Source organism: Akebia trifoliata, chromosome 5 (assembly GCF_017979445.1).
Source record: "Akebia trifoliata isolate Shusen 1 chromosome 5, ASM1797944v1, whole genome shotgun sequence".
Classification (NCBI taxonomy): Eukaryota; Viridiplantae; Streptophyta; class Magnoliopsida; order Ranunculales; family Lardizabalaceae; genus Akebia; species Akebia trifoliata.
Genome location: NC_141379.1, coordinates 31967542 through 31983314, shown reverse-complemented (window position 1 = coordinate 31983314; position 15773 = coordinate 31967542). Strand labels below are relative to the sequence as shown.

The window sequence follows — 15773 nt, the reverse complement described above, 5'->3', positions numbered from 1 at the left end:
CTATCATAGTTACTATCATCCTTGAGGCATACACACTCCCCCAGTTCTCATGGTCTGCCACCTTCTAAACAGAGTTATCGTCTTGTCCTTTTAAGTTTGATTAGTTTTACATCTAGAGGATGACATCCTCCCTAGTGTCCTAATCGTTGGATTGTCCTTCAGATGACCATCAACGGTTGACATATGTAGATGTAGTTCTCACTAGGAATACAGCATCAAATAATATATGCTTTGCTCTCGTGGGGTCAAATTAAAGTCACTTATATCTTGACACGTATCTCTTCTGACAAAGAGAAAAGTAGATCCCTTCAAACGAACAAGGAATCATATTAATGGAGATTTCCGTAATTTACCCCTCTTTTTTCTCAAAATGGCAAATATAACCATTAGCGCCATCTTATATGACGTGGAGCATCAACACAAATCTCGAAGATGATTAACAGTGTAGATCTCGTGACGAAGATTCTACTGTGTCAACTACCGGAGTATATAGAATTTTTTCTTCGAAACAACGCGGGTCGTGGTGTCTACTTGTCTATCATGTATCGACGCTCCAGTGATATTTGGTATTTCTTCATAAGAGAAGGGTATTTAGGTAAGATAAAATGATGGCATTATATGTTATTATGGATTTTTCAAAGGGTAAAATAGTAATTAAAAGCTTCAAATAATAAATGACCAGCACTTACGTGGCGGCATGGGGTGAGCGCAAATAGATTAAAAAAAACCCCAGTGAAGCGGAGCCGTCGCGGCCAAACCCTGAGAAGTTGGAAAAAAAAGCTCTCTTTGGCTCCAAAAATTAGAAAATAAAAAAAAATCAATAAATATGTGAAAAAATAGAGAGAGTGCTTCAGTGGATCTCATTTCTGCTATTCCTCTCTCCAAGTTTGAGAGAGAAAGAGAGCCGGAATCTGACGGCATGCAACCGGAAGAGACGGTTTTCCGGTCACCGCTCGAAAAGCCTCTCTGCAAACTCACAGAAGATGACGTCTCACAGCTCACTCGTGAAGATTGCCGGAGATATCTCAAAGAAAAAGGTTCAATTTTTAATCTTTTTTTTCTTCTGGCATCTCCATTTTCCAGGAATCGGAAAATCAGGACTTAGTGGCACGTGTCGGTTTCTCATCTTGACCGTACAGGTATGCGTCGTCCTTCTTGGAACAAATCACAAGCGATCGAACAAGTTATCTCTCTCAAAACGTTACTTGAAACCGGGACGGAATCTGACTCGGATGCCGGGTTCCGGCCGAAGATCCATGTTTCCCGGGAGGGAAATCCACCTCACGTGAGCCCAAGCACTGAATTTTTCTCTCTTTTTTAAAGAAAAAGCTGACAACTTTTTATTTATATTATATTATTATTTGAATATTTTAAGATTCAAATAAAATATTTTATTTTGTAGGTCCCTTTAGGTTCAGAGAAAGTAGCGAGAACCGATATTCAGATCTCGGTATCAGCAAGCGAATCGGTTTCGTATCGGCGAATAGATCCCCCGAAACCCTCTTTTTCTGGAGATGTGTCGTGTCGTCTCCCCGCCCCTGGCATTAACGCTAGTGCTTCCAGGTTTCTCCTCATCTCTTCTTTCAATTTTTTTTGTTTTTTTTTTGGGGGGGGGGCTAATTTGGGAATCAGAGTTGGAAAAATCCGGCGCATGTAGAGCTTCGCGAATATTTGTTTAGGGGTGTCACTATTGTGCGCTGGTAGCGTTGAGCAAATATGCGTTTAGATTTCGCTAAATTGCGCTTTGGATCTGTGGTTTAGGTTAATGTGACATTAGCATAGGCGCATGTTATATTTTCTCTCTGTTAGGGTTCATTTCGGTCCCCGTACGAACCTCCACATACAATTACGGATAGATGATGATTAAAAAAAAAAAAAAACCCATTGGGCTTTTTTTTTTTAAAAGCCCATTGTTGGATTAAACGAATTATTGTGGGCTTGACTTTGTATTAGTTGAGGGTGTATATACACTACTACATGAGCTAGGGTGGGCCATGGCTTTCACAAAAATTTTACAAATTATTATTTCATATATATTTTTCACGACTGGCGGAATCTTAAGGGAGCTGTGGCCCCCACAAAATTCTCGAAATTTATTTTTTATATATATACATTTTTTGTGCTTACATGTATAGTTGTAGCTTACAAAGTTTTAAAATTATTATATGCAGTTGTGCAAACGCATAATTGTGAAGAGAGTTTATTTTTAATTTAAAATCTTAAGTAAAAAGATTTTAAGATTAGAGTTAGTCTAGCCTTACAAATGTAGTAAGATTTCAATTCTTACTAAGGGTCGTTGAGCTCACTTTGTAGTATCCAAAAACATGATCAAATGCTATAGGGATGTATACAAGACAAAATTCTATGAACTCAAAAAAAAGTTAAAAAAGAATTAGTTTTCATCCTTAAATTTGGGATTTTTGTGGTAGTGTTGTAACAATCCATTTTCAAAAACTTGGATCAAACCCATAAAAATTAATTAATTTTTTTTTTTTTTGAATTTTTTTATATGATTTTTTCCATGAAATCTAGAAGGTTGTGATGTTAGATTTCCCATTTGGTAATCGTATTGACCTCAACAATCCTTTTTAAGATTTGACATCTTACTAAGTAAGGAAGTTTCTCTTAAGATTACAAAGTGAAAAAAATTAGTTTTGTAATTTTGAAAACTAACCAACGTGATCCTAGTGTTGCGTGATAGCAATTCTCTTGGTTTTTTACCAAAATAACCCTGTTTAAATATAAAGGTGACGATAATTGTGATATCCAAAATTTTGTAACTCCTACTCTGCACTCTATAGAAATATTTCTATTTTATTTATTGGTGAGAGGTATCTCTATTTTATTAATTGGTGAGAGGGGTGTCGTTGTGGTTGTTATTTTACAATTTTTTTAGAAACATACAATTCCCAATTTTTCATCTTATCTATGTGTTTATACCTTTGTCCTCTTTTAACTTTATCAGCAAGAAACCCTACACACGGTTCCACTTCCAGGTTGAGATCAATTACGTCTACTTCTTTCATCCTTTTTGAATATATTTTTTTCAAACCAAATTGCTACAAAAGTCTCTGAATTTGGTGAGTACTATTTTCTGCACTTTTTGTGGATATTATTTTTAGACACGCGTTTGATTTATTCCCTTTAATAATGTGTTCTTTTGGGTTTCTAGAATCCAGAAAGTGCAACGATGAATCTTCTACCTTGTCAATTTTTTGGTACTGATTCAAGGAAACAAAATTAAAGGAGATTCTTTTTTTAATTTCTTCATGCAATAGGAGGTTTGTGCTAATTTTGATCCACAGTATAGTGCATTAAGGCATTCGAGGTATGTGATTTAAAGTTCATTCACTTAAAAACCCCAATGAATTTATGGTTTGGTCGGGTATTTTGAAAATAAGGCGTTCATCGATTTTCAATGTTAATTTTTTTTTAATATTTATTTGTTTCTGATCTTAGAACGAAATTAAGATTTTTATAATTTTTAAAAATATATATACATTATTATTTATATTTTTTAATTTCATTTTCATACACTTACTTCGGCCCCCACGAGTGAACTTTTTTGGGTCCGCCCCTGGGGACACCTTACTGGATCTTGAGTCTTTGTGAATATCATCATTTTAAAAAAAAGCTTCCATGCAAACATCACATGTATCGAAACTCCCGAAAATGATAAGATCAAGCAAAGAAGTGTTACACCAAGACCCCTAGTTATAAATGGGTGATCAACACACGCAATTTTAGGCCATTTTAAGTTGAAACTCTGTCGACATCATTTCTAACTTAATTTTCGAAGTGCAATAATAGGTACCATCTGGTGTTGATTCAAAAGTATAGATATAGTTTGTTCAAGGAGGTCAAGAGCAAGCAGCCGAACCAAAATTTGTACCCACCTGATCGTGTTGAATTCCACCCTGAATTTTGATGATATGCTTTGATCTCGTGCATTTAAGTATTCAATCACTTTCATTTCTTAATCATGTAATCTTTTTTTTTTTTTTTTTTTTCACTTTTCAAAAAAAAAAAAATGTAATCGTTTTTTTTTTTTTTAAATAAGTTCAATTATATAATCTTCCTCCTATCATGGGCCTTCGTTTGGTCAAAGAAACACGTTCACTGATTCAACATGGTAGAAAATTTTAAGATATTGAGGATTAAAGGATAGATCCAATAATAAATTAGTAGATTGGGATGGTTTAGTCTTGTACACCAAAGACCGATAAGAAGCAAGTTGATTGGCATATTGCAATGTAAATTTGTGGTAATTAGTTAAAGCCCAGCTGACCCGTTAAAAAAATACCAATAATAGCCCTTGTTAGAAAGATGTAATTTGAAAGTTCTAAAAAGCGAAAGAAAGAACCAAAGGGATGCATACTGTAGTATTAAGAATATATATGAAGGCAGTTGAATTACCAATTGACATGGTTTTAGATAGAGTTGAATGGAGGAACATGATTTGTCCAGCCAACTGTTTTTTGGCATAAGTCTTTGATGTCGTTATTAATGATGATGATACTGTGTCGTGTCGCTGTGCATGATTTATTAATCAACAATTCTACGTTTAATCGATATTAACAATCTAAGCAAATTGCACACAGAATAAAATATGTGATTGGTTTTAGATGGTTGATGTAAACAGGGGATTAATTATCATGGTCACTTGCATCAATTGGCACAAATTAAGGTTCTTTACTTGCTTAATGGGGATTTGATTATTTGTGCAATAAATGGTTACACCAAATATTAAGGTGTCAGTATGCAGTTTAGGCTTTACATCATTAGTCGTGTTTAATTAGAAGCTTAATGCAACATGTCTTCTTATCACTGTTGGTTTTTCAATTTGAGAATGGTCCAAGGTGATTCAGGATTCTGTGAATCGAATCAGTGCCCAGTGGAATGTGGGGTTGGATTTTGATTCATCAACTTTTATTAGAGCATTGGGTATCAAAGTGTAGAAAAGGTGTGTAAGTGAGCATTTGGTCCAATTGTTTCAGTTGACCACTTTGCATGGATGTTTTCATGTTATTGGATTTGGAGAGTTTGGAGTAGCCAATAATCTTCTAGGTATGATTGGCAATCTAATGGCAGCAATAATAATAAGATCTGTCAACGGTGCTAGATGAAATGCAGAACTGAGGAATATAATAAGGTTGATGTTCAAAATTCTTATCCAATAGATTTATGTTAAATTTGGGGTTTTGGAGAATTTGATGCAATCTTGCAACTGTTTCTAGAAGAGTGAAGGAATGACCATTCATTTTGTTATTTTTCTTTGCATAGAAAAATATAAATATATATTTATAGTTTTTTTTTTTTTTTTTTAATTTTTTATTGCTAGGAAAGACGGGCTGGTTGGTAGTCAACGTGAAGGTGGGTTCAACAAGATATGAACCTAGGTTGTGGGATCAACACTCCATTCATCTTTACCAATGTTCCTAAGTTGGCACATTCGATATAGATTTATAATTTCGTTACAAAATTTATTATCGGTTATTGTCCAAGTCTAATTACTGTTGAGCGTTTATCTCAGTTAATTTTGGGTCCTAAACATTGGTACATTTAAACATAGTTTATATGACAATTTTGATTCAGTCTATGTTCTTTCTCTAGGAGGTTGGAATCGTAGCTAAAGCTTGTTTCAGGTGGTTCACTGTTAAAGTCATGTTATTTTGCTACACATGTTCAATTGTTCCTTATCCATCAAAAGGAAAAGAACTTAGAGGTGCATTTTAGTGTGCTTTTGTGAAATGAGATAAATAATGTCCTTTTCCAAACGATAGGCTTACCAATCACGAAGCTAAAACCATAAAGATTGAAGGGCAAAGGAACTTCACTGGATTACAGCGAAGCCAATGTATCAGTGACAGCACAACAAGGAGTTCTTTCATGCAACTTAAGGGATCTAAAAGGGCAAAGGGAAAAGCAAAAATGAAGTGGATTAAGGTAGCAAGAAATGATGAGCCTTGACTGAAGATATAGGTCTAAACAGAGTTGAATGGAGAAATCAGATTGTTGTTGAAGGCCCCTAGTAGTGGGGTTAGAGAATAGGCAATGATGATTAAAGATAAAACTGCATAAATGGTTCGTGGTTTCACTTGTGGCATATTGTTGGAAATTGAAATCAAATGGACATTCAAAAGGGATTTAATTCCCAAGGATATTAGTGATATAAAACTCAGTTTTCTTTCCTCATAGAAATGCCAACTTAACTAAGTTTGTAAGATGTGTGGTGTGTTGTTCTCATGTCCTAGGTAGGGAAGGCTATCGATAGTGGGAGGTGGAATGCTCGATTGATTGATAACACGGGTGGGATTGATGAACCGATCCCAGCAGTGGGAGAACTGAGAGTTCAATCCTCTTGAACCCAACTTCACCTGCTAACCACTAACGCCTTACCTACCAAAAATGTGTGTAGCAGGCAGGGGGGGGGGGGGGGGGGGTCATAGGCTTTAGACACCTCTTTTATGAAGTGATTGGATGCTCATGCTTGTAAATTATGATCGTCTCATTTCAGTTTATGCATTGTACATGGAGAAATTAGGCCTTTTATCTTTTAATTCTCACATTGAAGTTAAACTGGGTGTGATCATAGCATCACTACAAGGTTGGCACCATGAGTTGGGTTAAAACTATCTTCGCACTTTTCACTAATCATTGATCTCTCAGTTTTAGCATATGTTTAGACTCTAGATGAATTGAACCATAAACTGGCTGAGATTTTACAGAATCTTGTAAACCGATTTGCAAGACATTTAAGGTTTTGAAAACCATTTAAGAGTTCAATGTTCGAGGTCCACAGAACCATTTATGCCTGCAAATAGCCAAGGAAAATGCATTCTCACAGCCTTCCTGGAATTTTGTGGTATGTGTGCCACACTTGCTTATCAATCTAGACCGTCTTATGACTCTTTGGAATTCCAATATACACTGGTCTGATGGTCCAGTTCCGAGTTCTAATTTTTTGGGTTTATGTAATAGGTGAAGATTTATATCTATTCCCAAACAATGAGTAACCTAACACCTTGATGGTCCCGATTGACGAGCACATTGTGCCACATCATAGTTTGGGTTTTAGAGTTTCTTCTTATATTTTGATGCTTGAAAGTCTCAAATAAATTTTTTTTTTCCCCAAAATATCCACAGAGACATGGGTATAAAGAACGGGTCGGTGGGTCAGATGACAATTTTTTACTGTGGCAAGGTGAATGTCTACGATGGTATGCCCACTGATAAGGTAATGGAACCTGTTCTTTTGCATGGCTGTAAATTCCATAGCTTGTTGACCTTCTAACATGTACAATCAATCAATGTGCAGGCACAAGCTATCTTGCAACTCGTGGCAAGCCCTGTCTATTTGCCTCAGGACACTCCATCTGCTGGAACTGCAGCAGTTCGATCCTTTCCGTGCCAATTACCAGCAACATCCATCAGACCAGGACGGACTTCGGGTGCAGTCTCTCCAACCTTGCAAAATGGTAGGGTACTCGATGGTGAAAACTCGATCCCTCCTTTATTATTTAAAGGGTAAATTACACTTTCACCCCCTATGGTTTGGCATAATTCTATGTCGACCCCCTACATTTCTGAAAATTGCACTTACTTCCCCTATAGTTATCTAACAGGGCTCACTTACCCACCTTCTGTCTTCTTGCCATTGATCGAACAGTTAACAAGATGTTTTTTACTCCTTATAAAGACCATTTTATCCTTTTTACAATATCATTCGTTTTCATAGACAAAAATATCCTTGTGAAAAAAAATGGGTTCATGCCACGAACATGGGACTTTTTTTATTTTATTTTTATTTTTTTACAATAAAAAAGATAAGATGAGGGGGTAAAATAGTAAAATCTGAATCTTAACATTGTTCGTGGCAGGGGAGGTAAATGCATTTATCAAAACGTCAGGGGGTCAACATAGACTAACATCAAACCATAGGGCGTCAACCTGTAATTTACCCTTTTTAAATTACCAACTGTGTCTTTATTACCTTTAAACATATTCATTACTAAATGATATGCTGATAAACCATGGATCGCGAAGAGTTGTTAAGCAACACACTTGTTGGTTGCTTACTATAAGTCAATTTAAACACTGATTGCTGTTGAAAACCACGAGAACATTTGTAATGGGTAATGTGTTTGATACTTTACCTACTCATTTGTGTTGTTATTTTACTATGATAGGTGAAAATTCTCGGCAATGCAACGAAGAAGTAGCACTGTCTCGTGAAGTCGAACCTGGTAAGGCTTCTATTACCCCTGTTTCTCTTAGAAATTATTTACATTACTTAATGCCTACTCCAAATATTTTCTATAATACTTTAATGATGAATGATGAAGATGAATGCCATCTCTAGAAACTCCCCACAAAATTTTGTTGACCTTGGACTATAGCAACATATCAATGAAAGTGATGCCACCATGTCTCAAACTCTATTTGATGAAGAGTATGATACCTCTTTGCATAACTTTACGAGGTAAATTTTAGGTACAACGTCGAAATATCCTGGATCATGACAATAATATTAACTAGCCTTGACCGTTACCCCTATATAGTAAGGCAAGGGGAAATAAAGCAATGAAGTTTTTTTGTCTGAAAAATAGAGGTGATTTTTTCTTAAATTTTGTTTTATGTACAATTTGGACCAGAGTTGATATGGTCTTATGCATATATTATCCATTTAAAACAGCAGGGACATTTTAAATTTGTTACTTTGGCATGGCCAAAGTCGTTGGCTATTTTCTTAATGTGCTTAAAAAAGGATTTTAATGTTAGAAGTTTACAACCCAAGTGGTTAATTAATTTAGTACAATCTTTTTTTTCGATAAGAAAAATAAGACCTTCTTGATGCAAGTCGTTGGCCATGGGAACAGTGACATTCTATGCATTTTTATGTTTTTAATAATATAATGCATTTGTTACACTTCAATGATCTTCGACATACTGTACTTTTTTTTGGCTTTTGATGCAGAGGGTCCAACCAGCAGAAAAGCATCGTTGCAAAGATACCTTGAGAAGCGAAAAGACAGGTATGCTATTAGTTAACTAAAATACTCTTTATGGCCAGACTGAAACTGCTCTAGTATGTACATATACTTGGCTAAGATGCCCTTCAAATTGGTAATTTAAACTATTCCTTCTCTCACTTACCTCTAAGGGGAAGATTTAAGAGCAAGAAAAAGACGGGAGCATCCCCTTCTTCCGGTTTGGAGATTTACTTGAACCATCAAGTGAGGGGTCTGAACCCAATTGAGCAATCAAGCCAAAGTGGCACTTGTTCCCCACCCCAACCTAGACCACCGCTTCACACTCCCACTCATAGTTCAGTTGATAACCAGACCAAGAATGTCGGTCTCTCTGTTGATCTCAACGATGATGGTAAGCTACGTAAATCCTCCCTTGACACATTTCCATTAGATTATCAAGCACTCATTTTGTTCGAAGAAATTATAAAAATATTGGATTAGCTCATTATATTATTCGATTTGCCTACTTTTAATGAGGTACATAAGGCACAAAATTACTAATATTAAACAATTCCAAGACCTAACCATCAAATTCTCACTGAATTGCATGGTTTATATTCTTCAAACCTCGAATATGGATGAAAACAAGTTTTTTGTTGAAAGTGTTTCCTGTTATATAATTGCTCTTCTTCACCTTGATCAAAGAACTTGGATGATGGCTCTAATATACTTAGTACTCTCATTGTTCAGGTCTGTCCCTCATTGTCTCATCTCAGACATCACAAGTGGGTCCTTGAAAACATTGTAAACTAGGCTAAATTTCTCTTAATGTCTCGACGTCAATTAATCCCTGTTATAATGTTATTATACCTATCAAAGAAATTACATTCATTATTAGGGTATGACTAAAAAGAGGAAGAATGCATGCTGCATCCCAGCCGTTCGATGGATAGAATTTCTCTTTATGATTCGAATTGTGTGGTAGTGTGCATCCAATTTGATTCTATATTAGAACATTTGCTGTCCTAGATGATTTATCGATAAAAAACCCTGAGAATGTACTGCATGGTAAAGGTCGGCATAGTGGGTCCTTCTTTAGCACTATTTTGTTCATTTCTCCGAAACCGATAACTGACAATGTTATTCTCCATAACTGCAATGCCATCAAAACGATGAGTTTTAATCTGTGGGAACATATCTACTATTGCCCAGCATGACTTGCATCCCATACAAGTCTCATCTAACGGAACCAAGTGATGTTATGTATGGCTGCTTGGCATGTAAAAGGGGTTGAGAAATCAGCAGGTCAATGTGAAAAAAACTAAATAGCAAAGAGAGTAAAGACATACAAAAACATGAGGATTATGTGGTTCGGCTCCACTGATCAGAACCAGAACAATCACTATTTTCTTTCAAGTTCTTCAGACTTAGAACGCATCTATCTCCCAAAAATAGAAAAACCCCTGAGAGAAAAATATTACACAGCTGCTTTTTCCGTAACCCTACCCCCGGTAGGGGGTTCTACCCTCTGCACCCCTGCAACTCAGCATACCGCCAAAAGAATACAAGACATTTACACAACAATTGATTTGTTATGGTTTCTGATATTTCAGATTTGCAAGAAGCTTGATTTCAGTGACACCAAAAAATTGCTTGCCTTGTTCCAATTTAGAGCCGGTTGTGCCCGAGATCATCTTGCCATAAGTAGAAGCATGGGTAACAACAGCAAAAGAAAATCAATTGGGAGCCCACTAGCCTTGAATCGAGCACACATTCTCAGCTGCATGCAGGATAGTTGTCCGATGATTGGATTAAAAAATCTCCAGAATTCGCTAAGGATGGAACTCCTCAATGAATTGGTTTGTTTCCAAGACATGTCTTCATTTTTTGTAATATCAAGGTAATATTTTCCCCATCTACGAAGGATTAGAGATTTTGCAGTCTTTGCATTGTTAGTAAAAGTTCATGTAGATTTTGAAATCAGACTGCAAGTATTTAACGAGCCCGAAGAGAAAAGCGGATTATGGAATCAATTTTAGCCATTTGGAGGTTTTCTTATTTTCTTTGCATCGTCGAAAGGAGTATAAAGTAAAATTTAATTTTGAGATTCATCACATTATATTGGTTCTCCACCTTATGCGTCAGTTAATCTTTTTCATGGCAGCAGCTTTTGCCCTTATGGTTATGGTCATTTAGAATCTGAGATTTCAATTAGAGTCACAATAGTCTGACTCAAAAATTTTCACCTGGTCTGTAATTGGTTGACATGACAGGTACACAGAACCGTAGATCTTTTTCTCAGTACTTTCCATGTTGATCGAGTGAGAATTTTTGAGTCCGATTATTTCGATTAATAAGACTCGAGATTTCCCCAATGAGTCTAGAGATCCTCGGATATGACTATCGGTATTAATAATGATGTTTTGTATTCTTGGTTAAATATAAAGTGGGTATTTATGCAAACTTCCATCAAAATCTTATCCCTCAGAAAGTTTTGAGAGGCAATGCAGACAGGCAAATTAGAGATAAAATCATTTTTCACCAATGTTTTGGTCAATATTTGAGATTCCTCTATATTTTCAATCTGATAGCATGCTCCTCTTGACATTGGTCTTCTATTATAAACTAAGAAAAATGACATAAATGCTCTTATCTTTAACCTAATGTTAAAAACCCTTGGTTTTTCTTTTCAAAATTGGTCATTCTTCATCTTTATTATAAATCTATTCAACCTTATCTTCAATCCATCATTTTTGGCCGTGTCTTAACCTTTCTATTGAAAAAACTTGATTTTTTACCCAAAATTATGTAATTTTCTACATATCCGAAAAGCATATCTTGTTTTTGAAGCTTGAGGGTTGAAATGGTATAGATGATTTACAGACTGGTTTTGGAACGAATAAGCAACGGTTTTTTGCCAAAAATTGTAGATGAGGGCATTTAAGATATTTCTCACAATCTATTAGAGTAGACTGATATCAAGGGGGTATGTCTAAATCACACTATTGTCAACAACCAAAAAAAAAAAAACTTTGAATGAACGCATGATGTAACTGTGTCACGCTCAGTTAAGTCAATCATGGTTGAATTTTAGTCAAGGGGTACTTCTAAAATTTGAAAGTTACAGGGGTTATTATTTGATTTTGTTTACATAAGGGGTGTTACAGTAAGACAACTGGAAAGTTGGCTTCTACTATAAAGTGGTTGTAACGGTCCCTGTAGAGGGTGTAGTGTACCCCGAATAATTAAAGTGTGGATGGAATCGTATAATAATAATGCTTCAACAGCAACCCTAATAAATGACAAAAGTATGATATAATTCAAGCCATCCATGCTCCTCCATACTCCTTTATCTCTAATGTCACTATTGTTCCTTCTTCTTTTTTTCCCAAAATTGTTTAGTTGTTGATTCCAACAATTTAAAATTTTGATGGACATCAGAGTAAATAAAAAATAAAAAATTATCCATGGAACCTGTTTGGATTGTCAATCAGGTGATCGATAAAATGAGCATTCAAGCTTTGATATTGACCCCAAAATGAGCATCTAAGACTTTGTGAGAATGTTATCGAGCTAAAAAGAAAATTATCTTAAAAGATGTTTACTATTTTATCTTTGAATAATGATTTTCTGAGGCACTCATCACAGAACCGTAGATCATTTTTCTCGAGATACATAGTCATACATTTTTTTTCTTATATATCCCAAGGCAAATGATCTACGATTCTGATGGAGGCCTATGTTAGAGGGGGGTGTCAGATTATCACAACTCTTTATCTTTTAACATAAAAGGCAAGTACGTCGATTGTGAAATGACATTTTTTTAAAGTGAATATGAAAATCTCAAAAGGTTATTTAAAAAAATATTAGGTGATGAATGCAAAATTTTACTATTTGTAATGAAAGACAAAATGGAATCATTTTTTTTTTTTCGGGGTATTACTATTTACCTAGTAAGAATGATGATGGTCGTCACGAAATCTGACATATTAGCATACACTCTACTTATGACATATTTGTACTCTTGCTTGCATTGTTTATACACTTATCATGTTTGACTATACGATTATACAATTAATCATTCATATAATGAAAATCATCCAAAATTCCAAACAAAAATTTTATAATCCACATTTATAACCTCATGAAAAGTTAATTTCAAATTATTATTTTTAGACTAGTCATACATACATACATACATATATATATATATATGGGTCCCGTTCACCATCCCACGCTTTACCAAATGTGTTTTGTCTTACATGGGTTAGAAGTTTTGGAATAGGCTGATTTTTTGTAACGATGATCTCTATGGTGAGGAGATCATCTTCACAAAAAATTAGCCCATTCTAAAACTTCTAACCCCATAAAAAATGGTTTACAAAAAATGAACAGTACACGATTTTTCAACTTGTAAACATAGGACTAGAAATTTCGGAATGGACTGATTTTTGGTGAGGAGGATTTTCTAATCGTAGAGATCATCCTCACAAAAAATTAGTCCATTCCAAAACTTCTAACCCATGTAGGACAAAACACTTTTGTTAAAGTATATATAGGGAGCGGTTCGGCAGCCCTAAAGTTTGCCAAGTTTGGTGCCAAACATTTTTTATAAATCACTTTTGATGGGGTTAGAAGTTTTGATACTTTTTGACATTTTCTTAAGAGCAAACAAGCAGTGGAACACATTTTCAAATGGCCATTTTCCTTGGAAATTTAATTCCTTAAAACCGTTTTCCCCACAACATAAAGGCCAAAAGTGTCCAGTAGAAAACCCCTTTTATTTGAAACTAAGTGACAAGTGTGTAACCATACCCACTACCCCCAATTTTATCTATATTTTAAAAGATAATAATTTTCTAATATATTCTCCAGCCCCACTAGGTTCCCACCACCAGTAGGATTGATCAGGTGAAATCCCTGGTACAGAATGATAATTATATCCAACAATCAGAGCATTCCATCTTTGATCAGATGATCGTAATCATCTAATCAAAAACCCACTTGGCATAAGATGATCCACAATTACTACTAAAAAAAGAGTCCTCAGTATATGACTCGCCAGGTGGCATACTCAATCGACTCCTTGACGTGGACAATTTAAGGAATCGTAGATATATGTCTCGAGATACGTGAGTACACTTCCCTATAAAAAGTGTATCCTGATGTGTACAGATCTACAATTCTCAAGCTTGTCACGACAGGAAGTCGATTGAGTATGCCACCTTGCTAGTCATATTATCACGACTCATAAAATAAAATAAAATTCATCTTTTGGAAAAATTCTCACCCTCTTTGTATATTCATCTTTTAATGTTTGAGAGATTCTATTGTGACACCAATTCTTACTTAGAGCATTCCAAGATGTGTATATGAGGATTTCAAGTAAAAGTTGGTGTGGCAATAGAAACTCTCTAATATTATCCTCTTCGATTCTTTTGTTATCTACCTTCTTAATAGAAGACTTTATCATCCCAATTCGATTTTATAAAATTTAATTTAACACGTTTACACATCAACTATTGACTATATATAAACAATTCTCGTAAAATAACAAAAATATTCCTATATGGAACAAAAAAATGATTAAAATAAAAGAAAATATTCACCTGAAATGATGATTGAGTCAAGTGAAGCATCATACATACGTATGAGCTTACATATTCCTTATAAAAAGGGTCGGTCTATTTACACACACCAAAATAATCAATTGCACCCATCTAAATAACTTTTGTATATAAAAAAAAAAGAAAGGTAAATTCACATCTTCTTCTTCTCTCTATATTTCTTCATATTCATCTATTTTTGAGTTTGTGAGAAATGAAATCGATGAGGATTAGGTTTTAGGATTTTTTTATTTTTTCAAGTTATCTTATTTCTTTGAATTTTTTTTAATCACAAGGAAGATGAAAAGATCACACTATTAAAATTCATAACGATAATTTTGAATCAAAGAACTTGGAGATTTTTTGATAGATATTGTTTGAAAGATTTAAATCGAACTTATTTTAGCAAATTATGTAGGTACCTACTAAATATTATCAAATAGATTTAGTAGGTATATATTACAAAACTAATTCGAAAGGTACCCACCGAATCTTACAAAGCAGATTCGGTATGTACCTACCAAGCATAACTTTTTTATGTGAATGGCTTTGACTCGATTGAAATTGTTAAGGTACAAAAAATAAGTAAGATCAATGCTTAAAATTCGAATTGAAATCTTTCTAGATGTAAATAAGAAAAAGAGAGATGGAAAGTTATCTTTAGAGGTGTGCAATAAGCAATAGAGGTAAAAACAGATTTATTAGGTGTGTGCAAATAGTTATTTTAAAGTTAAGGTGGGTATTGCAAGCAAGTGGGTGCAATTGGCCATTTCGATGTGTGCAAATAGACAACTCTTATAAAAATGAATCCCTAAGATTTTTAGAAAATCTGTATTTTTTTCCACTTCCATCTCAATTGTATATACTTAGTCTCAAATGCCGATTGAGATTATAAAAATGCCGAAGTAAGGTGTCTGGATCTGCTATTCTAAAAAATTGGATGTTAAAGAGTCACATTTATTGTGATTAGATCATGGTTAGTGGGATATATTGTGTTAGTTACAAAATAATAAAGATAATTTTGAGGTACACTATGGATATGGATTTGGTGAAAAGTTAGAAGAAACCCTAGGTTCCAAATTTTATGACATACCCATTCACTTCAGTCTTTTTGAGGGATTAAATGCTACTAAAAACTCTTGATCCCCCTCTCCCTAAAAAAAAAAAGTTTCTTCCTCTTTACCTTTAATGATAA

The 15773-nt window shown here is 34.7% G+C and overlaps 1 protein-coding gene across 4 annotated transcripts; it reads left to right on the top strand.

Annotated features, from left to right (window-relative positions):
* The first annotated feature begins 697 nt into the window (after positions 1–697).
* LOC147402241 (protein TIFY 4B-like) lies at positions 698–11030 on the top strand. Of its 4 annotated transcripts, none has more exons than XM_086443843.1 (9): positions 707–1037; positions 1140–1285; positions 1403–1563; positions 7147–7237; positions 7319–7493; positions 8190–8246; positions 8978–9035; positions 9164–9384; positions 10586–11030. In XM_086443843.1, the coding sequence occupies exons 1-9, from the start codon at positions 920–922 to the stop codon at positions 10600–10602; spliced, it is 1044 nt and encodes a 347-aa protein (XP_086299969.1). In that variant the 5' UTR covers positions 707–919; the 3' UTR covers positions 10603–11030. The 4 variants fall into 4 exon arrangements, with proteins under 4 accessions (XP_086299971.1, XP_086299972.1, XP_086299969.1 ...); XM_086443844.1 differs by having other exon boundaries at positions 711–1037; positions 7319–7478; XM_086443845.1 differs by lacking the exon at positions 9164–9384 and having other exon boundaries at positions 698–1037.
* Positions 11031–15773: the final 4743 nt, after the last annotated feature.